At 39.6% G+C, this 25,038-nt stretch overlaps 2 protein-coding genes across 3 annotated transcripts in view; one reads left to right on the forward strand and one right to left on the reverse strand.

Moving 5' to 3' along the window:
* Positions 1–245: 245 nt before the first annotated feature.
* sh3d19 (SH3 domain containing 19) lies at positions 246–15,566 on the reverse strand. 2 transcript variants are annotated; one of them, XM_051384761.1, is made up of 21 exons: positions 15,366–15,566; positions 9,588–9,627; positions 8,060–8,100; positions 7,803–7,842; positions 7,490–7,616; positions 6,793–6,964; positions 5,655–6,686; positions 5,177–5,290; positions 4,783–4,895; positions 4,322–4,362; positions 4,000–4,213; positions 3,837–3,905; positions 3,574–3,717; positions 3,413–3,476; positions 2,939–3,069; positions 2,754–2,812; positions 2,428–2,657; positions 2,242–2,291; positions 1,872–2,058; positions 1,159–1,262; positions 246–1,067 (listed from the first exon to the last, which is right to left on the reverse strand). In XM_051384761.1, exons 1-21 carry the CDS (start codon positions 15,436–15,438, stop codon positions 957–959), a joined length of 3,156 nt encoding a protein of 1,051 aa, XP_051240721.1. In that variant the 5' UTR covers positions 15,439–15,566; the 3' UTR covers positions 246–956. The 2 variants fall into 2 exon arrangements, with proteins under 2 accessions (XP_051240721.1, XP_051240720.1); XM_051384760.1 differs by having other exon boundaries at positions 6,793–6,985; positions 15,366–15,563.
* A 2,482-nt stretch (positions 15,567–18,048) lies between these two features.
* The window catches only part of fhip1aa (FHF complex subunit HOOK interacting protein 1Aa), a 32,301-nt gene continuing 25,311 nt past the window's right edge, over positions 18,049–25,038 (forward strand). Inside the window, exon 1 of the mRNA XM_051384764.1 lies at positions 18,049–18,332. The gene's annotated coding sequence lies outside the window, so the exon portion shown is untranslated. The remainder of the gene's footprint in view (positions 18,333–25,038) is intronic.

The following is a 25,038-nucleotide window of genomic DNA, read 5'->3' on the forward strand; positions in this document are numbered from 1 at the left end:
GGAATGAGAGATGGGAAGCAGCTCTCAGCAATGTTAACATGGGACTAGAACAAAACTATAGGCTATATAACCTGTTTGTTTTTGTACATGTTTACATGCCCAGATACCTCCAGCAATGGGGCTTCAGTTCTCTTTTCTTTTAGGCCTAAAGGAAGACAATTTGACTAGAGAGTGACAAGTCTAAAAAGTTGAACCACTATTATTTTAGTGGTTTTAGAGTGTCCAGTATAAATGCATGAAACTCATTTTGTGTTACAATAAATATTTTATGAAGCACTTTTTGAAAACATGTTACAAAGTCCACAAGACAAAAGCAAGAGATGAAACAATAGTAAAAAATAACTTCAAACTAAGCAGCGTTGGAGGTTTCCAATGTGTAGTAAATCCAGGAGAAACTGCTGCTTCCAGAAATAAAACAATGTGTAAAAAAAATCGAAGGGGGTGTTAGTGAAGCAGTGCAAAGCCCCACTTGGCTTCTGAAAAGGTAATCCTGATCTGGCAGCAATAATTTTTGTTCTCTGCAGTGGTCTGACCCTTATTTGAACCTAATTCCATTTAAATCAATAAACCAGGGTATGAAGGAAAAGTATCATCAAAAAGGTGTAAGCGTCATATTGTACACAATGTAATGGAGATAAATGAGACAAACCACTAGATGGTGCAAATGTACAGTTGGTGCAGAATCCAGAAAGGCATGTAAATCAGTATCCAGGGTATTCAAATGGTCATGCAGCTTTATTCTAATATTTATTTATTACTGATAAATTAATCAGTGAACACTTAATTTTTTCGCAGCAGGTGAAAAAAGATGATACACGACTTGGAGATGAAATACTGCATTCCTGTTTAAGAGAGTTCACTTCAGACGTTCTACTGTTGAAGAGAAATGTCTTCAAATCTCAGTTCTGGTTATCCAACGGTGTCCCCTCTCTCGTCCTATTGAAAGACACATGACGCTATCCCAGTACTTGAACGTAGTTTTTAGGTACCAGGGCCCGTTTCCCTCTCAGATCCCCCAGGAGCCATTCTTCATCAACGGACTCCAGATTGGTTATAATATCCCCAACCTGAAAGAGAAGAAGAGTGAGAGATTGTCTGAATGTTGGGAGCTTCAGTAGATATTCATGTGGAGAAAAAAAAACTAATCAATCACCATACCTGCAGAGAGAGCTCCTCATCACAGTCTGACGTGAAGTCGAACATAGCCCTGGCTCTGCTGCCACCAGCAGCTACACTCGGCTGGTTATTGGATGACTGCTGGCCTGTTGGAAGAAGTCATTAATGAATAATGATGTTGGTCCATTGTCCAAACTGTCCATTTGTGCCAATTAGAACTGAATCAATTGACAATTATTTGATGATTCAAGCTTCTTAATAGTATTTGGTCCTTTAGTTTTGGTCAAAGTTTCTTTGAAATACTAAACAAAATATCTTGGTCAGGACATACTGGCAATTTGAAGATGTCACTTTGAGTTTTAATACAATTTTAAGATGCCCTTTTATAGACCAAACAGTTCATTGAGAAAGTAATTGGCAGATGAATCGATAGTGAAAATAAAAATAATTGTTGGTTGCAGCCAAACTGTCAGTAACCTTGCTTGCCCCTGTGAGTAGCCCCACTACAACTTCAGTGTTAGAAAGAGAAAAAGTGGTGTCCTTTTTGTTCCACACATCAATTACTTGGAGGAAAGTAAAACCTTAAGTAACAGGTTATTTTCTCTACCAGCCACATGGTAACAGTATAAGACTCTCTCACTGATGCTCCATCTAAATGTTTGTCTATACTGACACCCAGTTCAATGCAACAGATTGGAAGGACATAGCCAGTAACTTTGTCCTGTAAACATACTGATGCTGTGAGAACTTCATACCTGTGCTGCTCTCAACAAAAGTCCTGGGGAACATGCCCTCTCTGCCGTTGAGCCGACCGCAGCTCCACTCAGAGTCGATGTGCTGGGTTATTAGGATGCAGTCGCCCTTTTGAAAGGACAGGTCGCCGTCAGAATTCCCGGCATAGTCATACAGAGCCACCACCCACTCCACACTGGCCGGGGCGGCCTACATTGTAGGCAGAACAACAGGAGAAATTGTTACTGATAAAGACAGAAAATGCCAACAAATGGGCAATATTCACCTCTAACAAAACTTCATCTGTGATTTTTGTTTTCTCAAACGAATTGGATCTGTTGTAGAACCAGCATCATCCTTACTGATGCTTCTGTTTATATAAATATTGGTTACCTGAGCAGGTTTGGCAGCTTTAGGGGGTGTGCTTGGAGAAGCAACCATCCCTGTGGGAAAAAATGAAAGGTTATTTAAATACAAACGCAAATACAAATTCCAGGATCAAGAGGATAACGTGTTGGTGATGTGTAAATATTTAACATTTCAGACACTTGACAAATGTGTAATACAATTCCAACTTACCAGGCAGTGCTATCCTGGTGGACTGTGTCTGCTGCTGACTTGGGGGCGGAGGCAGATCTTCAATGACCTCTACGAAGTTTAGAGGGAAGATACCAGTAGAGGTGCCGATCTGTCCCCGAGCCCAGTCCTGTCCAAAAAACTCCTTCAGCTGGATCACATCCCCCTCAGAGAATGACAGCTCGTCGCTGTGCTCCCCCTCGAAGTCGAACCTCGCCACGCATCTCGGACCTCTTTAGGGGAGGGAACAACATTTCACACATCGGGTTGGTTCATCAGTGTGTTTTGTAAAAGGCTATTGCAAAGGATTTATGATGTATAAACAGTACCTGACTGCTGCAGATGGTGGCTTTGCTTTCCGTTCAGGAAGAGGTTTTGGTGAATTTGACTAATTGGAAAAATGATAATGAAATTGTTTAATTCTGGGAATCCTTAACCACGGTAAACCACAGTCTTTCACCAAAGAGATCATCGATGCTTTGACTTTCAATGGATTTCAGTGGTTGGAACTTACCAGGACTTTGACATAATTGGCAGGAAAGAAACCAGTAGATCCCCTACAGGTGCCTCTGTACCACTCACTGTCCACCTGCTCCACCATGGTCACAACATCTCCTGCTCTCAGGCCCAGCTCTCCTGGACCCTCTGTGTGTGCAAAGCAAACACATCAGCTGTTTATGGCATCATAAACATAACCTGAACATGATCAAAATCTCCAAAACAACACATCATTTGACGGATTTCAGTTACACTGACTTGGATTCTTTTTTTTATGTGTTTTAATATGAATGAATATGCATTAGAAAAGTAGTTTGACATTTTCAGAACACACTAGAGAGATTAGAGAGTGAGAGGAATAATACGAACCTCATATAGTAGTAATAGTGTCATATCTGGTTCGCCTAGCCTACATTTTTGTTTTTAACTTTGTGTATGAATAAACAACAGTATTAGCAGCTTTTTAGTTTTAAAAAAACTGATGTGTCACCTGGAGTGAAGTCATGTATGGCCTGCACCTTAAGCCCATTACCACCTCCACCTGAGCCAGCATCCTGTAGGGAGACAACAAAGACACTTAAAGGTTAATATATCAGAGCCCACTGGGCACAGAAGAGGCAAGGTAGTCTTAAGTATCATAGGATAAGTTACCTGTGGTGGGGACATGTTTGAGACGGGGTCAAGAGGAGTTATGACCTTTATGCGAGACTTGTGGACTCTGCCTCTGGTGTCTCCGACTTGGCACTCAAACGTATTGTGGTCAATCTCCTCCAGCAGCAGAAGCACTTCATTTTTCTATTAGAAAGGCCAACACAGGGTATTCACTTTCACTGGATGAACTCTATAGATTTGTTTTAGAGGGCTTGTGGAATTTTATGTAAAAGGCAAATATGTAAGCCAGTAAAAGTAGACACCTGAAATGACAGTTCTCCTGTGTTACTCCCATTGTAGTCAAAGGCAGCAATCCCATGAGAAAGCTGAAGCTGGTGACAAAAAAGCAAAAATTAAACCCATCAAGTGGTATTTGAAATATGATTACAGCACTTCGTTGTGCAGTGGGATCTCTCTCTCTCTCACAGTGTATTTGTTGTAGAGACGGTGGCCTGGGCAGGGCCTTGGAGGTAAGACAGGTCCTTTCCTGTGGGGCTTCTTTGCCTGGGGTTTTGGTGACGCTTCCCATGATTCTGAATGGGATCGACCCGTGGCCTTAACGCTGGGTGGGGGAGGTCTTCCTGGGCCTATTTTGGCTGGAGGTGGGCGAGGTGGGAGGGTTTTGCTTTTACTCAGCCTCCTGAAGTGCAACAGCATAGAGTATCATTTTTAAATTAATTGTATCTTAATTTTATATTTATTTAATGTATTTAACATTTACTGCTGATTTTTTCCTCCCTCAACTCACCGAGGTGGTAGTGATGGCTCTGGTCCATGCTGGAAAGATTCCTGCAGAAGAATCCAATTGTGCATTTTTACTAACACTAAAACAAACACACAGCCTACAGAATTAGAAAACCATAGAAACCAGGCAACAACCTACAGCTTTCAGCCACAGCTAGCTTCAGCTAAACAGCAGGCCATGTGTTCATGGGACAACAATAGTGTCTTTGTTTGTGGAAAGCAGAGGAAATTAAGCAGGTAAGCCACACAGCTGACCGACAAGATAAACCTGATTTAGAGGGATGTTCTGGGTCCAAAATGCAAGTTTTGAGTAAAGGCGAAAATACAGATTAAAAAACAACATGTGAAGAAAAATCACTCAGGTCTACAAAGAATAACGTTAGTTTTGTGGAAACCTTTAACTCTCCTGGGACATTCAGGAGTTTTTTTTAGGTTTGTGCCCGCTCAGTGTGCTGCAAATCTTACCTGGGAGGGGAGATTGGGTGTCGGGCTTTGTGTGTGGTTCACTAAGGTGTTTAGGTAGCCTACAGGCTTCTGAGTAGGAAGAGGAGGGGGACTGTCCTGAAAGTTATCCGACACTGAGAAGAGATTGTACGATGATGATGAATGTACAAAGAAAGTGTTTTAAAAGTAGAAAAACAGATATAGTATGTAAAATGTCACTAAACTAAAATACAGTGTATTTATAGCATATAAAACATTGCATGTATGTGTGTAATACCAAAAAGCACACATCAAATGTATATATATATATATATATATATATATATATATATATATTAAGTATATTTTGACAGTAAATCACATATAATCAATAATCACGCAAGGTTTACTGTACATAAGAGGGAGATGGACTCACATGAACCAGTTTTGCTGGGGACCCTGATGGTGGTTGGTCTCCGTGTTACACTTTGTCTGGTGAAAGAGCCTCCATTGCTGTCCACATTATGCTGAGGCTTGACCAAGATGTGATCTGAGAGACACAGAGACATTTCACTATAAAGCTGTGTATTTATGATACACTAACCAAATCTGGATGCTCTGGATTGATTAGATTCTGATTGATTCTTTAAAGGAAACGTTTGACATTTTGGGAAATATGCTTATTTGCCGTCTCGCCAAGAGGTGAGAAGATGAATATCATTGTCAGGTCTGTGTGTTACGTATGGCGCTAGAGCCATGCGGCAGTTAGCCTAGCTTAGCATAAAGACTTGAGGCAGGGGGAAACAGCTAGCCTAGCTTTCTTCTAAGTATAAAATATGCCAAGTCTTGGTGCATTCATACAGAGCAATAATTTATCTTATATAATATACAACTTAAAATAAAATGCAACTCACCTGATGGACTGTTCACATAGTCATTCTCTCTGACGATGGAGGCTGAGTTGTGATTGTTTATATTAAGGTTGGGTTTCAGAGGTTCCTTAAAAGGCTTCACTGGAGGTGTTGGGGGAACTGGAGATGTTTCCTCTTCATAGATGCTGTTGGCTCTGGTCAGTACAGAAGGACGTGATCTGTTTGGGATGGGGACCTTGCTGTGTAAAATCTCCAGTTCCTCTCTTACAGATTGTCCCACAGGTTTCTTAGGGGGCTGAGGTTTAGGGGCTGGTGTAGGGTTTGAGGGGATGTTTGTGGATGAGACATTTTGATTGTCATCATATATACTGTGATTAAACTGCGGTTTGAGAGCGACAGAGGGTTTGGCAGAAACTGGAGGTTTAATGGATGGCTTCCTAGGTCGAGGTTCTGGTTTGGCTGGTTCAACCACATTTCCCTCCTCTGTGCTTGCCTGGCTCTCAAAGGCCTGGATCCTGGCCCGGATGTTGCGTTGACTGTGGTTGGGATTCATCTCGCCATCAGCATCTTCACCTTCTAAAGCCTCGTCTGATTGGTTAACAATATCACAGTTCCCCTCACAGTCGTTAACGGCACTAAAAACCTCCAATAACTCCTGTAAATATTTATTAGATGTGACCTCCTCAGGATCAGAGTCAATGTCGTCACAATTTTCACTGAGCTTGACCAAAGTCTGGACTTTGACCTCTTCTGTAATTGCCGGCTTTCTGGATTTTTTACGAGGTAGTGGAACGGGGCGTTCACAGTGTTGTGAGTCTGGAGAAGAGGGAGTAGTTTCAGCAGCAGCAGGGGCAACAAGATATTTTAATGGAATATCCCAGTGTACAGTGACAGATCTGGTGCTTGTGTGAGAGGAATCTGCTTGGTTGGGTTGCTTTACATCTGACTTGGAGTCACTTTGGTCCTCTGTGCTTGTGGATACTATAGTTCCAACCTTTTCGGCAGCTTCAGTGGCCGGTACTCTGTCCACTGGTTTGGGCAGTGATGGCCTTGGTGGTTTTTGTGGTTTTTTACCTGGAAGGAAATGTGATCATCATGAGAGAGCAGAAATAGACTGAAACTTAAAACTGAGAGTTCAGTCCACATTTACTCAACCACCAATGTTTCTTGTATGCCTCACCAGCAGGTCTTTTCTTTGCTGACTGTGGAGCAGCACTACACTGGAGGACAGTGGTGGAGGTGTCTTCCTTCGTAGGGTCAGTCTGTGTGGCGCTTGTGGCGGTGCAGGTGGTCCGGCGGGGGGCTGCAGTGGGCTTGACAATGTGCTCTTCCTGGGTCTTCTCTTGAATCACCTGGTCATAGGATGGTGGGGGCTAAGTCATGAAAAAGAGAGGTGTTCACACACCCACACACGTTATTTTCCCATATATACTATGGCATTTCTGCTTACTGTACCTGCTGAGTATGATAGGATATTTTATTTAGTCTTACAGGATTATAGCTACTATTGCAGATACTGAGGTTATGTCTTCAATTTGTTAAGGCTTTTTTGGGTTGACCAGTATTTTAAGACTTAATATTTAAATTCTACAACTTTTGACTAACCTATTTCATTCCTGGCATTGTGGAGAAATGCTTTGAAATAATATTTAGACCTTTGTGTTGGGAAATAAAATAAAAACTTTCTATTTGGCAAGGGGAACTGTGAAATTCTGGCTACAGCTAAATCGTTGATTGCAAAGAGAAAAAAAGACAGCACAGAACCACAGTCTTGAAGCACATAATCTAGATACCGGCTCATCTGAAGAAACAAGCATTGCTCACTGATGAAAAAACAAACACTTGAAATCAAACACTGTCAATTAGAGGAGGTGTACCTGGGAAACAGCCTGGATGCCTGCAGCCCAGTCTGACTGAGGACGAGGAGAGAAAACCACAGTGTTTCCGGGAAACCAGTTGTTGCTGGCCAGAGGTTCTGCTGAGACGATGGTGATCTCTGGTCGCCTGAAACACAAACCATACATATCTATGACACCAATATAAAACACCAAAATACACATTACAGATGCTTTCTTGCTCTTAATAGGGTTAAAGTAACATTAACTACAGTCATCTATTTCAGTGAGAAGATCAACAAGAAGAAATCATTGATTATAAAGTTCTCTACTTGGTAAATTTTATTTACATTACCTTCTTTCTCTGGTATTTTCACTCTGGGAGTTAGTTTTTGCTGAAGGAAGAAAGATCAAATTAATTAAGACATTTTTGCATTGTTTTTTTACATTTATGAGTGAATCAAGATGTCACATTATTTGAAATCCTAAAAAGGTTACTAATTCTTCCATGTAAATCATGATATATTTCTTCTATCTATAACGCTTAACCCCCTATGTATTGCTTTTACATGATATCACAATGTCAGTGAAGCTCAGTTTTGGCCAACTTACTTCGTTTGATAGCAGCTCGTATAGAAGACAGGGGTCCTTGGCTGAAAAGAGAGAACAGGAAGTCCATTTATCATTAAAGTGTGGGGCTCATACAGACAAGAGCAGGTTCATACCTTTGTGGTGACTCAATTGTTAAAAAGAAATCTCTTTGCTCACCCCTGGGCAACACCATACAGTACTCCCTATCCATGCTGCTACCTAATACTGTTGATGCCAAGTTACACAAAGATAAAATGATTTAATGTAATGTCCAACATTAAACTAAAAAATAGGCAAAAAGGAAAGAGGAAAATGATAATGCATAGGATGATAAAAAAAAAAGGCTAGGAGCTGTACAGAACATTGAAAAACAATGACTTAGATTTTAAAATGTCTACAGTAAGTTACACTACATTCCCACACTACAGTTTAGTATGCAGTTGCTAAAGGGAGAAATGATTGATTACTGAGATGTAAACATACAGTAGGAGTGGCACATGTGAATACACGCAAATGGAGTCATTAGTAGGAAAAGAGCAGTAAAAAACTTAAAGTGGAAATTAATAGTTTAAACATTTTTACAGTAGAAATGTCTTGAATTAAGTTTATGGTTTAATGTATGCAGACAGAGCTCAAAGCTGAAAAAGTCCTAGTTCAGATAGTTATGGATTAATTAAGGGATCAGCAAGAAGGTTTTAGTCACATAAGTATCTGTAGTAGTATAAGTATCTGTTATTCAATGCAAAAATGTAAGAAAACACAGTTTCACACACACAGTATCACCACAGGTTTATATCAAAAACATCCTGCAAATGCTGTTCGTGTGCCCAGGTGAAATCCACCTACCTTACACAAACAATGGTGCCCAGTAAATGCTACCACTTCCAGGTAAATACAGGACTAAATGACAAGCTCTCTCCACATGGGAACAGAAAATGTTTGACACGGTTGGATATCCTCAGGCTGTTCACTTCTCAATCATAAAGATTATTTTCTAATCCTTAATTGTCATCGCATTATACTATTAAGATCTGCTGCTTTTGTGCAAGTGTAGAGATTAACAGCTGTGATATTGTGTCTCTTTACCAAAGCCACAGTAAATTCTCAGTGGAGGCAGGCTCATCATTAACACAGATGCTACTCATTAAGGACTGACTGCAGGAGGGTGATGTAAGCTACCTGGGGGAAAGACCAACAATCCTCGCCCTCCGCTCAATATCACATTATTTAATTCATTAACTAAGCTGTAAACACAGGAATCTTAAGACCAAAAACACTGCATTTATTAAAAAAACAATCCAGCAGCCTGACGTATTCGTCCCCATGCTGACCTTCTGTCAGTCAGTCAGTGAGAATAGATCGGTGCATTGTTTGCTCCATTCACAACTTCACCATCAGCAGATCTCACTGTTAAAGAGATAATGCCCCATTCCCAGTAACAGATACAGTTTGGTGACACTTAAAAATTGTTAGTGGATCCACAACTGTTGGTAGTAATGCAAAGAAATACGAACAAAAACAAAAAGAACTAGAAGGAAAAATGATGTACCTTGAATGTAAATGATCTTGCTTTGTTCTCTCGAGATGATCTGTAGAGGGAAACAGAGTGGTATCGGTTTTAAAAGTAGCAACAAAGATAACATCACTTATCGGCAATGGTTTTATAAAAAACGATTTCACTTACACGTGCAGTTTGTTATTGAAATCTTCTATCGCAGTATGTTTACCTTTTTTTTAGTGCGAGTACTGATATAATGTATATTGTGACTTTATTGACAATCTACTTGAGAAAGTTGAATTACAACCTGACAAATCAAGACAGACACTCACATTGACCTTGCCCACAATGGCCCACTACATACAGAAGTCGCCCACATGGTTCACGTGTTATATTGTCTCATGGCATACATTGTTGTATGTTGCCCATTCCTACTGTTAGGTCCTACTCTCCGTTAGTACCAGGACAGTGACACAGTTTCCATTGTTTTAACTCCACTTACTGTAGGTACATTGGATCTGATATGAGTATATGGTTAAAGTACTGACATTTAACTTTAAGGGTGTTTGAAGGTGTTCACATCCACACTGAGTGAACATTGAAGGACTTGTTACACTTTCAGTATGGTACAATGTCCACTCATTTTAGTGAACTTCAGCAGGATGATCCCAAATATACAGACAAGGCAACCTGATGTCTGCTTGTCTATGGGTTCTAAACTTCAAAAAACGCATTGACTACAAAGGATTGGCAACCAAATATTAAGAATTATGACTCAGAGTCCCACAGATTTGTAGTCAGCCAACTGAAAAACAAAAAAAAAAATCACACCAGACCAAGTGAGGCTGTAGTGATGGTATTGATTTCAAGCAATCAATTCAATGTTTCATTTGTAAAAGGAACGATGTGTCATTTCATCTCTCAAAAGCTACACAGTTTCACTTTGATTCATAGCCATGGTTTCATTTAAAATACCACCTGCTACTACTTACAGACTGGACTTTATGAACGAGAAATACAAGTACCTAACCCTTAACCGTCAGGATAAGCAATCACATCTTGATGAACCAGTTAAGTGTGTTGGTACTTCCGAATCTAAATTGACAAAGAAGCCATGCAGTAACCATGATGCATTATTATTTTACTTTATGAAAATTACTGCATATGTTACTACAAGCCATGCTGTACATCCCCTCTGTATCTTCTATTATGTAATTTACATACAGTAGATAAACGGACTGTAACTGACTACAACAACAAAACAAGTGGGCAGACATTTAGCAACATAACTGGACATCAACAGCATCATAAAACTCAGTAAACAGAAGTCCTAGAAATGGAGTCAGTGGTCGACAGATACTGCGTTGTGTTAACGTGATTCATTGTAACAATAATGCCAGGTGGCCCTAATGATTGGGAATAGGGTCGTTGTATGGCATATACATTATGTTAGCTTAAAGGAAAGTGAGTATTAAAAAAGCAGATTTTATAATGAAGTTCAGTATGTACTCAGGCTAAAGTGAAATGATCTGGTACTTTCCAGACGTTGCTTCAGACACATACAATACCCTTGGTTCCATTATTATTTGGCAGTGACCTGAATTTCCTGTCTTACTCCAACAACAAGTGGTAAAAGGAGCAAAAAGTAGATTTCACATCAAAGTCCATTCAGTTAACAGCTTGATGAAGGAGCAATATCAGTAATGCAAACAATCTAATAAGAGGTAATCTGTTTCCTTATATATGAGAATGTCTTACTACAGGCGGTTGTTGAAGTCATTGTTGATAATGCCTCTAGCCTGAAACCATGACCTCGTTGGCAGACAAATCCACCTGTCACACCTGTTACTTGTTATCTGTGAGTGCCACAGCGCTACTGCCTCAAGTTACACTTTAACAACATGCGAGGGGAGCGCTTCTGTAATTGTACTTATTGAGAAAGACCTTTTAGCTGTTACTTCACACACACACAACTTGCCATTTCCTTGTAAATATGCAGTCGAATATACATCTGACAGAATAATATTACTTTCACTCATGCATGCGAAGTGCTGTTGCCCTCTACAGAATGTGTCTCTTGTGCAATGATGCCCCTACCTGTGAGGAATTCAAGGAATAAATATCAAATCTTCAGCATCAAACAGATATTTCCACCAGGATCCTCCCTCCTGGTCTACCGAGTGAGTGTGACAAGACTTTGAATCTAGCAGTCACACACCCACAGACACCAGAACAGAGAGGGAGGGCCCTACAATATCTCAGCTCTCCTGTGTTTGCTTGGCTGATCTGATGAACTGGAATGCGGTCATTCAGGAAGTGGTGGTTGTGCCACACGACACTGCACCGTCGCTGTCTTTTTCCCACAAAAGTAAAAGGTCACACGGATATTTACATTGTGTCATTTGCACCTGGCATTAATTTGGAAGTATTTCAAACATTAACCATCAACAGCTTTGACTGCACCTCTTCTAAGTCATAAAGTTACACCCTATTTGTTTGGCTGAAAATGTAAGTGCAAACTTTACATATATAGCATCTTTCATCCTGGTCAGTGGAGGCTATTGCACACACAAGTACTATACACGCAAGATGCTGAAGTAAATAAATAATTAAACTGGAAAACAAGTATGAATATACATGACCAATGATAAAAAAACTACAACATATTAAGAAATAAAAATAAAGAAATGGTAATCTACCCTCTGATTCTCTGGGAGGTTGCGGCAAACGCTTGGAGCTCATGAGCTAAATGCTGCTTTACCAATGGTTTTCATTCTGCGCTTTGAAAGAGTTTGAAGGCTCCCAGAGTACCCAAGGAACCCTCCTGGTTCAGATATGTCATCTTTAAAAATAGTTATGTAATTTAAAAATCATTATAAAAACTAATAATCTGTTAAGGGACTTGTAGGTTTAGTATTTCTTCCTATTCTCAGTCATAGAGGAGATGACTCTGCTTTTCTGGGAAACAATATAGTTGACAATTATAATAGTCAAGCCAGCTAGTAATCTCTTTGTATTGCTTTGGGGCGGAGAAGATTTGTGCACTTTGGTGATACACTAGAGACGGTAAATAGCAGATTTGGTAATATTCCAGATATGAGGCTTAGGGTTGAATTTAGAGTCAAAAATAACATTTTAATAGCTCGCTAGTTGGCCGGGGTTAAGTCTTTCTCTCTGGGCCTGTACCAATAAAGCTAGCACTTCCATCGTTATTGTGGTTGAGCTGGAGGAATTACAACACTGGTATATTAATATTTCACAATTACTTTATTTATGTATGAACTGGAAGAAACAATAACATAAAGTTGTGTATTATGCAGCCATGAAAGGAGATTACATCGTCTCAGACAGCAAACTGATATGCTGATTCAAATACAACAGCCGTAGATTTGATCCGGATATAGCCTGTGGGAATACCACAGGTTACAGGTTAGATTTAGGTGAATGTAGGTCAGTTGAGGCAAATTCTACTTTTGACCAATTCTAACTTTTACCCTTGGATTGCTTTCATCTGGTATCAGTGTGTTCGTAAAAATATGAATCAAACATTACAGGACAGTTCATATAGATGAAGCTGAAATTCTTAATGGGTTGTTACATCCATAAAAATATAAAATTACAATAAAATGGCTTGTGACATAGAGTTATCCATGCTATATAGTATCCATGCAAACAAGACTAAGTCTAAAGCCATGCTAGCAGCTCTGTGAGGCTTTATTTAAGCACAGTTTGGTGATGACCGTAGTGATGGTGGTGCAAGACAAAAGGTCGTGGAATCATTAAACTGATCAGTATTCATCCCCTGTGGATTGTGGATATCTGTATTAAATTTCAAAGCAATCCATCCAACAGTTGTTGAGATATTTTAGTCAGATCCAAAGTGGTGAAACAGCAAACTGAACATGCAGCTTATTTGAAAGAACAGCTGTAGTCCCCCCCTTGACTGTGCAAACTGTACTAAACTCACTTAAGAAATTTGAGACAATGGAAATCCCTGCCAGGTAACTTGACAAGCCCCACTGATTGGTTGATTCTATTTCTAATCAGCATATATCCCTTGGTATTTGTGGGCCACTGACACCTGAAAGGACAAACACAAACACACAAGAAACTGCTGAAGTCAGCAGGAAAGGATTCCCTTCACAGCCGCACTCTCACTTGAACACATGCTGACATTACTCAGCACAGCAGCAGCAGTCACAGAGCAGCTGGTGAAACGGATGGCAACAAAGGGAAAGAAAGAAAAACAATCTGCCTCTTAGTGTCGCACTACACCAGACAGAACTTCATAATAGTGAAGCCTGATAAAGAGTTTTGCTTTCGTCTTTCTCCAACTTCGGCTAAAAGGTGGCATTTTCCAACAGGCATGGGCAACTTTGTTGATTCAACTATACGCCATAATGTGTCACATTCAATATGCAGGGACAAACGCAGCATTTTTGTTATTGTTAACAGACGACTGGACTAAATAGATTTGCCCTCACTTGAAAAACAAGACAGGATGTTGTGTCATGAGTGACTAACACAATTAGATTAGATGCTGTCAATGTAGACGAGTGATTCACAGTGGAAACTACCCGAAACAGGTAGATAATGTGGATCCATAATAATACTGTGGGCCAATGCAAACCACTCATGATGTATCACGTTAAAACATTATTCTAAAACGATGGAAAACTGCAAGAACAGACAAGTGCAGCTTGTTCATGACACAGCAGCCTGTCAGAAATTCCCATCCAGACAGCTGGTGGGGTCAGGGTGTGGTTTGGATGGGGGTGGGGGGGCTGAGCTGATAGCTGAGGGCACACAGGGGTTTGCACACCAGGTGTTGCTAAGAAAAACGAGGAACAAAGAAAACTGTTATATTGACAGGGAACCTTCTTATGGACCATAACAGAGGGGTAACTCTAACAGCTGACTGAAAATGAAAGCTAATGTTTAGTCATTAAATCAGAGACATGACGAATCTGTAAGAGAGTCAAAACTAAAATGAACAAGAGAGGAGTTTCCTTTTTAGTTCCAGGTGACACATGTTGCACACATGAGGTGTGAGGACCTAATTTTCTATAACCAATAAGTGGCTGACTGAAAATGTGAATGATGTCACTGTAATAACAGGTTTTCAGCTCTGACACACAAGGCACACAAATGTCACTTACTGAGAAATCCATCATTGCATACTTTAACTGAATGAAAGCAAACTGTATTTTCTATTGAACTTTTTAGTTTACTTCCCCAGCAGGAACCAAAACAACAGCTTCACTGCTTCATACTGTAGAGGAGTTTTGTCTATCATAGCCACTGAAGGAGTACCAGAGGTGTCAAACGTATTTACATGTAAGGATTTTTAAAAAGATTTGAATTATTCTGGTGAGATAATCTGCACTCAGATTGAATTACCACACAACGACGATGTAACTTTGACAATAATAAATGCAGACTTGATGTTCATTGTGATGAATCAACTCAGTTTCAAGAGTTTGCTGATTTATTTTCATTCAGTACATAAATGAATGGAAACAATGGCAGCCTGGAATGGTAGGGGGAAAACAAATACACCCAGATTTATAAAACATAACAGCATGATTTGCTATGTGCTCAGCTGTGGTGTAAAATTTTGCAGTAAATTGACGGAAACAAGCCAAATCAATCATTAAACTCAGTGCCAATCACAATGTCATTCAAGTCTGCCTTACTCTTACTCTTAAAAGTAAAAATGATATGCTCTATTTCGACAAAAAATGATAAACTTAGTACACATTATAAAACCAAGTTAGTTGACTCAGGAAACTATCCAGCTGACCACCAGAGGACTGTCAGCAAACATACCTGCTGTTTGGCTTCTGTTGCCCCGCAGATCTCTGCCCTCTCCCTCCTCCTCATGTCGGGCTTCTTCAGCCATCGAGGTTTAAAACAATATAGAAAAATGTAAAAATTTAAAAAACAAACAAAATACACGAGGGATCCTTTACTAGAAAGGTGGCTAGTTCATTTGTCTACACGGTCGATAAAACGTGTTACTGTCCTCTCCACTGGAGGACTCAGTTCGTCCTGCCCACAGAGGCTCTGCGGAGAGTGGAGGTGGTGCCCCTCACTGTCAGGACACCGACAGGCAGCAACTGTGGGTGGGTATGCAGGTACAGTACTGGGCTAGTTATTAAAACATGTAATGTAAAACTCATGACTCTTTTCAAAAGTAATAGTGTTACTTTAGTTGTTACTCCCTGCCAACAGTAATTAGTTACACTTCTAGTTGTATTACTTTCCCCCCACAAAGTTGGTAATAGTGTTAATTCTCCAAAATCCATACTTGTTTATTAAACTCAAAGTAATGTGAGTATTTCCATGAATACAAAATCTTGTTCAAGGATGTGATTTGATTTTTGGATTTCAGATTAGTGGGAGGAGACAACAAAAACAATGTTGTAACCAATTTTTTTGGTAATATTATTACTGACTCACACTACTAGTTACTGGGGAAAGTAATATTATTACTAGTAATGAGTTACTGCCCAACACTGGTAAGGTAGCAGGATTATCCCATCAACCCGTGGTTGAAACTGAAAACAGAAGAAAATATTCATTTGTTAAGAAGTTTGTGCAAAGAAAATGTTCAAAGGCAGCGGTTTGTCTCCTCAGTACAACCTTTTAATAACCACGAAAGAAGAAACAGCAATACCAACATCATATCTGATGTGGAAAAATAAATAAAACTCATATGGCTTAAATAATATTCACACTTTACACTTTGCCAAAAGTCCCATTGAGATAGCCCCCTCCTCAGAAAACGATGAGGATCATATTCATATTTTAGTTGTTTAGACAAGTGTTTTCTCACCCAGCATTAAGTTATAAATGGTGTTTTAAAGCTTTCTCCAAACTGACAGGAAGAACAGTCTCACAGAACAGTTTGGTGGCCTAAAAGTGTTTACATTTCTGCAAATATTACATCTAAAAAGTAATGGAATCCGCCTAATTATTTCCTACCCTGTTTTAATATGAACTAAACACCAAAGACATGACTTCAGTTTCATTTTTACAGGATCAAATCTGTGAGCGTTTGTTGTGAATTTGGTGTTATGTATTGTAGTCAGTCTCTTCCAGATACTCATTCAGTATTAATATTTCTCTATCAACTTACATGTATTTGTAAAATACATGAAATAACCTGTTGACTCATCTTAAGTGGTGGAGTTAACTAAGTACATTTACTCAAATATTGTATTTTGAGACACTCTCCTATTATGCTACTTTTACTCCATTACATGTCAGAGAGAAATATTGTACTTTCTACTCGACTAACTTATAGATTACTGTAAAGTACCTAGTAGTAGAAATCAGCCCCACCTGCAACAATAAACTAAAGCTAACATGTTACTATTTATAATCCAACAATATAATATACATTATTCTGCATTATGAGTACTTTTACTTTATTAATATTTTGAATGCAGGACGATAACATTTGTATATCTACACTGTGCTGTTGTTAAAAGATATGAGTACTTCTTCCATTAGTTCATTACAACTGTGGAAAAAACTGCAATTCAACTGCTCTTCCACTAGATGTCGCTACAGACGTGCTCATCTTCAAAACCTGGCTAAATAAAGAATAAATGTGTCTTTGATTTGAGTAAATGTGTCTTTGATTTGAGTCAGGTCCAAGGTTTTCAGTTTAGTAATCACCACCATATAATTGTAGATAAATTTCATTCTAATTATTGAAATTGTGACGTTGGGCAAAATGTACTCGTCAATCAAGCAAAAACACAGGTTCTGCCTTCACTGTCATAACTCTACAGTATAATTTCATGCTGGAAATAACAATAATCATGATCCCACTGGAGCTACAGATGGGAACACTGTGTGGATTTAGAGATGCTAAAAACTACATTATAAAGGGATTCATACAGAACCAGGGAATTGAAGAAGAAATGAGAAACAGTTTAAAACTGAATTTCATCTCAACAAAAATAAAATAAGCATCTTAAGTTCATTTTTTTTGTTTCAAATGAGTTTGAAATTGATTCTTTGAAATGAGTATTAATTTGTCCTTTTCCTCGCGTCCTTGTACCTCACCTTTGTGTCCAACAGGAGGCGACATACAAGTCTTTGTCTTTGTCAAGCGATCTCATCTCGGATTTTGGTCGTGTCTTGTTAACGTAACCTATATGATGAGTTTTTATAACTGCCCCCAAAACCAGTAGAAATCAGCTTGTAATGCAGATTTAAGATTGTGCAACTGTCATCTGGATCCTTATAAAATATTGCTTCCATGGAGAAGAGTGGTGCTTTTGGAGACCAAACAAACCCAGGCTGCATGTAAACCTTATCTCTAGGTATACAAATTAAACAGTACTCTAATAATTGGCCCTTATGTAACTTATACAAGCATGGCCACCACTTAAAACTTTCTCAAAGCTCTATTTTACATGAAACGACATGCAACACCCGTGTACGTGGGCCTGCTGAGGCTCAGTGGGAGGAGCGTTCAAATGAGGATTAGTGCGGTTTCACCTATGTGTGTATGTGTATGTGTGTGTGTGTTTGTGTGTGCGCGCTGCGGACCAGGTTAAGTAGCTTGGTTCCACATGTAATACCTCCGCGTATTGCTATGAAAAAAGGAAGGAAGGAAGGCGGGGGGGCATTATGGAGCTGTGACCAAGAGCGACTGTGTTATACCTTCCTGAGAGGACATCAGTGAGTTTGTTTTTGTGGTTAAACCTGCTGATCGACGCCGCTCACACCGCTGTGCGCACTTTCCGTCCAAACCGGAGGATCCGCGTCCGTCCGACGGTAAGAAGGAAGGAGAAAGAAAGAAACTCCAACATATTCTCGCGTTTACAGCTGTTCGCTTTAACGTGTCTGTTTCAAATATAACGTGGCAGTGAGGTTTTTCTGGCGTTTGTTGGAGCATGTGTGTGTTTTTGCTTTCTGTGACAGTTGTCTGTGATTGACATGTGCGGGTGGGTGGTGGAAGGGTTGGGTATCTCCAAAGTGGGGAAAACCAGAGATGGTTTCTGGGTTTACTGGGAACTCCCAATGAAAACAATACTAGTTTTTTCAATCTTGTAAAGTTAAAGAAGTGAAAAACTCAACTGCGTGATTACTTTCCTGCTGTGTTGTGTCCTCACCATAGAGACAAAGCAGACCCACCCTTTATCTAAGCATAGGTCGCTGTTTTGCAACCTCAACCAATACACCAGTCACTGCTTAATAACATGTTTTCAAATGTATCTGGTTTCATAATATTGCAGTAACTTGCAGTGCTGACAGCGTCATTCCTTAAAACATGTTATATCCACGTGCTGTTGTTGATAGCTCCTGGCAAAGTTATTGCACAGCCCCCCCCCCACACACACACACACAGGAGAAGTCTGAGCAGCCTTCAACTTCACAAACTGATACTTGTCTGTCTATTCATATTGGATACACACATCTGCCTGGGACGTTATTAAAGATTGTTGACTGAGCTCTTGGATTGCAGCAGTTTTTCTGACAGAAATCCTAGAACTATGGTCCAAGACCCCTTTTCCACCAGTGAGTAAACTAGTGACCGTCTGAGTAAGTGACATATTTTATGGATATTTCATATTATATTCAATGCATAACAATAAGAGTACAGAACAGCTGATAAACTGCACAATGAACCCAAACAGTGAACACAATAACTGCAGAAAGTTTCTGTAAAACCAGTCATATCTGTGAATTTTGCACCAGAGATTATTTTTTCTGACATTTTAGGAACTTTTTTATACACGTCTCTATCTGCATTATTTATTTATTTTTTTTAGGCCTTTTATTGACTTTATTAGATAGTGGCAGCTGTAGATTGACAGGAAAGGTGGGTAGAGAGAGGGGATGACACGCAGTGAAGCAAAGGGCTGTAGATCGGATTCAAACCCGGGCCGCTGCAGCAACTCCGTACATGGGTCGCCAGCTCTACCGACTGAGCTAACCAGGCGCCCTGCATTATTTATTTTTATACATTTATTATTTATAATACCCCTTATTGGGGTCCCGAAGAACCCCTTACCTAGACCTAGTGTGTACACTAGCATCTCTACAGTTTCTCTATAGATTTCACACTCTCCCTGATTCACCTTCCAGGCCCTGCTTTGCCCTAATGAGCTTTGAACTCAGACGTCCATTGTGGTGGAGACAGAATGCCGGCGGTGCTGAGTTACCAGAAAACATCATCAATGTTTCATGGCTCACCATCTTGTCAGAGTGTCATTCCTTCACAGGTGTTGTCTTCCACCTGCTAAATCAATGTTGTTCCCAGTCAGCTGATGTAAACTGAACTGAGCTGAACTGAGGCTAGTTTTTTGGGGAGAAAAGAGGTCAAACAGGAATGACTAAAACTGTTATTCAGGTTGTCGCTCTCTCTCTCTCTGTGTGGGGGGAATAGTTGGAGGATCCTCTGTCTGATTTATTACTCACCTCCAGGGAGGTTATTTTTACACCTTGTTTGTGTGTTTGTCTGTTGGTAAGGTAACTGGATGTAAACTTGTTAACAGATGCTGATAAGACTTTTTAGGGCTGCAACTAACAATTAAACCAGAGAATTTTTTTCATTTTTGCCTGTAAAAACAATCAATAGATTATCAAAAAAGTTTAATAGTTTCAGTTCTATGCATTTGGTTGATCAGACTTTTTAAGAATCACATCAGGAACATTTTAAACATTTTTCTCTTGAACTGTTGAACTTGTGTGACCTTGTATGGACATTTGGTCATGGTCACTTTCACCCCACCCCACATGCGTTATCAAGTGACTAAATTCTCTGACTTAGGTCATGTGATAACAGTTTAACCATTTCCTTTTTGGTCAAACTGTTCTTTTATTATGAGAACAAGTGTTGTCCACAAATGTCTGTGTGTCATCATCAACTGTGGCTGCTGTGGCTGAGGAAAATGCTCTCCATTTGGAAGCTCTTTAAATCCCACCAGCACAGCACCAGTAGCTCTTTTCTGCAGACTGACTGTGAGCTGGGGTGGTCTTAGTGGAAGGTGTGTGTGTGTGTGTGTGTGTGTGTGTGTGTGTGTGTGTGTGTGTATGTAATATATATATATATATATATATATATATATATATATATATATATATATATATATATATATATAATCAGGATTTCTCAGCAGAATAACCATTTAAAAGGTATTTGTCTCTAGACAGGATGTGAAATTAGGAGGTTTTTTCGATTGTAGTGACATTTTGTAATTTTCTTTATAAAGCCAAACTTATTCAGGACTGTTTATAATTCAGGACTTATTAATAAATCTGTCTGATGCCATCTAAATGTGTTCAATCTGATCTCTGTATAATTGGTGACACGCTGCAGGCCTCTGCCTCCTGACCAGTTCCACTCCAAAGACCACAGCAAAAAATGTAAATCTCTTTTTACACGTTGAATAACAGCGTCTTGAACATGAAAAGTGACCTGCAGCAAGATTGCAAGTGAAGTTTTAAACAGTTTTTTTCCCCCCTAAGGAATGAGAGGAATGTGAGGCTAATCAGTCATCTGTATGATGTATGATTCAGATGGGACTCAAATCTCATATAGTGGAACGTCTGTTTGGCTAACATCACAGTTCAGACCTGCAACCAACTCACAGACAGCCAGGATCTGTGTGAGTCTCCATCGCAGCAATGCTAGACTGAATAATAGTCATACTAATGTGATTAGACGTATATGTTTAGGTCACAAGTTTGTGATCGAGATCGGATTTGCTTCACCTCACTTGTTGCTGCTTATACTGAACACAATGTTACTGATTGTTTGAAAGTAGTGATTTTAAATTAAAAATGTCACTTCCAGTAGAAGGTTAAATAGTGTTTTATTGTAATTATTACAAAAATTATGCCAAAGGAGCTTTTGTTTTTGTTAAGTTAGTCAGTCAAATACAGTGTAAGTTTGGCAGAACTTGTGGGAAATCTAAGTGTAACAGGTGCTGTGTGTGTGTGTGTGTGTGTGTGTGTGTGTGTGTGTGTGTGTGTGTGTGTGTGTGTGTGTGTGTGTGTGTGTGTGTGTGCCTGTTTCCTCTTTTCCACCACAGACACAGCCAGCTCAGCTTTGTCCCGTGTTTGGGATTAGCCCCACCTTCCCCAGCTTCTGTCCCAACACTGACCCTGAGAAGTAACAGTCAACATGAAAGCTATGTGGCATTCATGGTGATTAGCAGTAGTTCAACATTTTAGGAAATTCCTGCTTTCTTTGTGAGAGTTAGATTTGAAGGTTGATGCCACTCTCTGTGTGTTAAAGCTACAGGTCGGAGGTGATTAGCATAGCTTAGCATAAAGACTGGACGCCTACCAACACTTCCAAAGCTCGCTAATGAACATGTTGTATTTGATTTATTTAATTTTTACTTAAAAGGATGTGCAAAAAAGATCATTTGTAGTTTTAAATCCATCAGTGAGGTTGGAGGTTTTTATATTTATGTTTGTGTGTGGCGTAAACTAGATGTGTGTTAATGAGAAAGATTTGGAGATTTGGTAGACATACTGTATTTTTGACATTGATTTTGGAGAGAGCCAGGCTACCCGTTCTCCCCATGCCTTTTTTTTTTTTTTTTTTTTTTTGGGGCTTTTTTATTGCAGAGAGAGGGGATGACACGCAGCAAAGGGCCGCAGGTCGGACTCGAACCCTGGGCGCCCCTCCCCATGCTTTTTAGCCTGGGCTAGGTTAGATGTTCTGCCTTTTAGCTCCAAACAAAACATACACACCCAGATTGGTCTATTATATTAGGGGCATTATCAGCTGAATACTGATGTGACATTTGAATGTGATTATATAAGTATGGTTATCTTACTGAAAAGATTCAGATTCATTATAGCATCTGTGATACTGGCCTATTTGTCTGGCTACCTTGCGTTCCAGTTTAGTACAAAGAATTGCCCTCTCCAACCCCCCCACACCCCCCACACACAAACTCCTTGTGAAGTCTTTAAAAAAGCTTCTCTTTGTATTGTGAAAAGAATAAAGAATGTAACTGAATCAAGTTGAACCACTTCTCTGTTCCAAGAAAGAACTGGAGTGAAGGTGCGACTTATGGTTACAGAGTTTGCAGTTTGTCCTCTACAACAGGAAAGCCAGTCACGGACATAAAGTAAAACATTATTCTGCATGAGGTTTAAGAGCCAACAGCATATACATTAGTTTGCCTTGAAAGGTAATGTAGGAGGAGTGTGCAGCCATTCGAAGGCTAAGGTAAACATTTTCCTTTACCCAGGTAAACTTGTTTTAAAGGTAATAAAAAGTTAGTCTTTAAAAGGGTGAAAACAGAACTGAGAAAACACAGGTTCACAGTTGCACACCCAAGCAAATATTTGACACAGATGAGCACGACAGGCAATTTAGTATGCACTGTATTCCCTGTAAACAAACTCCAGTTTTTGAATTATCTGTGTACCATAGCTATCATAGCTTGTTATAAGGACTCTATTTTATATCAAAAACCCTCTTTTCACTCAGTTGGCTAATTATGTGAGTGCAGTGCTGCAGCTCGCTCTCATCTTTCTGATAAATATCTCTGAACTTCACAGACGTGACATCCTCTGTCCTCCTCCCATTCCACATGCAAACATGTTTCTTTTTAACCGGCAAGTGAGACGTGATGCAAACGAACTACAGAGGAAGTAGCAGGGAGCAGAGATAGTGTATACCCACGCTAAACCCATTCTTATCACTCAGACAGAAGCCTATTGTTGTGTGGGGATAGGCTGAAGCCTCATACCAACATGAAACTAGGAATGATGTCACCAGCCCACATTGTGCACATACAGTGCGGTAATTAAGCCTGTGAGGGTCATAAAAAAACAGTGTGTAGTGAGGAGAAGGAAAGACCGGAAGTAATTTCTTTAGTAGCATTTGGGTTATAATAGATTTTAATGACAGAAAGAGAATTACGCACATATTATAGATGTTGGGTTTTGAAGGCAGATTCTGATATTTTTTGAGTATCACTTAATGGTGTGAAAACATTTGATTTCATGTCACATAAACCTGTGGCTCGGGAGCTAGTCTCCATTGGCTTCCTCCTGTGGCTTTGACAAACATTTCTACGGAAATCATTTTTTTTATTAATATAAAATAAAAAACATTTATTTATTTACATTTTCTAGGGATGACAATTAGATTTTTGTGATTCACATATTTAGAGAAAAGGAACTTGTGAGCAATATGGCGGGGGAGGGAGACAGTCCCAGTGATGTAAACCGGCGTATTAGTCTGCACTGCGAAGGTTTGTCTCGCTGAACATATTAACTAAGCTACAAATCTGCTATAAACCTAACAGCCTCTCTAATCACCCTAATCACCCACTGTCTATATTGCTAGATAAAATGGCGGAGCCTGTTACACTTAAATTTCTGGGGCCGCCCTGACCTGCTCGAAAGTGGGCGGCCCCAGAAATGACCGTGCTAATTAGCAAGTGTTCGTATGCTGACAAAATGGTGAACAAAATAAACATACCTTCCAAACATCAGTATGTTAACATGTTGCAATGGTAGCATTAGCATTTAGCTCAAAGCTCCCTTCTGTCTAAGGAAATCCTCACAGAGCCCTTTGCATAGCTTTAGACTCAAACTCAAAAATGTCACTGTTTTTAGGCCGAAAAGCGTATACCTTGTGCCAGACCATGATTGAGGGAGTTAACGTTTACAGAAAGTATGATTGTCATACTAGTAAATAAATAAAAAATGGGGATTTAAAAGGCAGAACGTGTCATAACATTCAAAAAACTATACTATAAGTTATCTTTGCGGTCCTTCACAATGTTATCCAAAGTTACTGCCTACTCCCTGGGTGGTGAAGAAAAGTCAATACACCCATAATGTACATGCATTGACTTGTGCCTGCACAGGTGAAGGATGACATCACACTTTGCCAATGTCAGTGGCAGGAAGCAGGATACTGATACTGTCTCATCTGTCCTTGTTTAGAGTTAAAGACCCCTTTCTAAGTCTTATCGCTCCACTGTTTGCTGAAGTCTTTTTCAAGAGAGTTGCAGCATGCGAAGTTGGCCACATGGCTTTGATCTTAACAAAGAGGCATAATGGCTCTTGTACCTTCTTGTTGGCCTCTGTAAGTCTTTATCAAGCTTATATTTTTTTGGAGTGTATTTTTCCCTTCCGAGTGTTTGGTACCGTTGTGATTTCTTGACCTTCTCTTTTACCTTCTTCTCCGCTTCTCCCCTCCCAGCTAAACTCGCCACCTGTGTGTGTTTAGGCACGTTAATGAATCTCTTCTTGTGATCACTGAACATTATGGTAAGAGCAGCATGTTTCTGAAACCAGTTTTGAGTTGAATACACTAGCCAACACCCTGTTAACCTTCATGGGCATGTGAAAATCCACAGACATGCAGCATGGATCTGCTTACATAATCACAGTCTTATCTCATAAGCTAGTCACAGTCAGCAACTTTTGGGTTTGTGTTGTATAGAAACAGGCTTTTATATATATTTATATATATATATATATATATATATATATATAT

This window comes from Dicentrarchus labrax, unplaced genomic scaffold (genome assembly GCF_905237075.1).
Source record: "Dicentrarchus labrax unplaced genomic scaffold, dlabrax2021, whole genome shotgun sequence".
In the NCBI taxonomy this organism is placed as follows: Eukaryota; Metazoa; Chordata; class Actinopteri; family Moronidae; genus Dicentrarchus; species Dicentrarchus labrax.

Excerpts from the sequence above, each read along its gene's own strand:
- sh3d19 (XM_051384760.1), bottom strand. The coding sequence starts at position 15,438 with ATGGCTGAAGAAGCCCGACATGAGGAGGAGGGAGAGGGCAGAGATCTG. Across the intron at positions 4,896-5,176 it reads CCCCAGCAAAACTGGTTCAT|TGTCGGATAACTTTCAGGAC; the intron begins GTGAGTCCATCT and ends ATCTCTTCTCAG. Across the intron at positions 2,292-2,427 it reads CACCAGGATAGCACTGCCTG|GGATGGTTGCTTCTCCAAGC; the intron begins GTAAGTTGGAAT and ends TTTTTCCCACAG.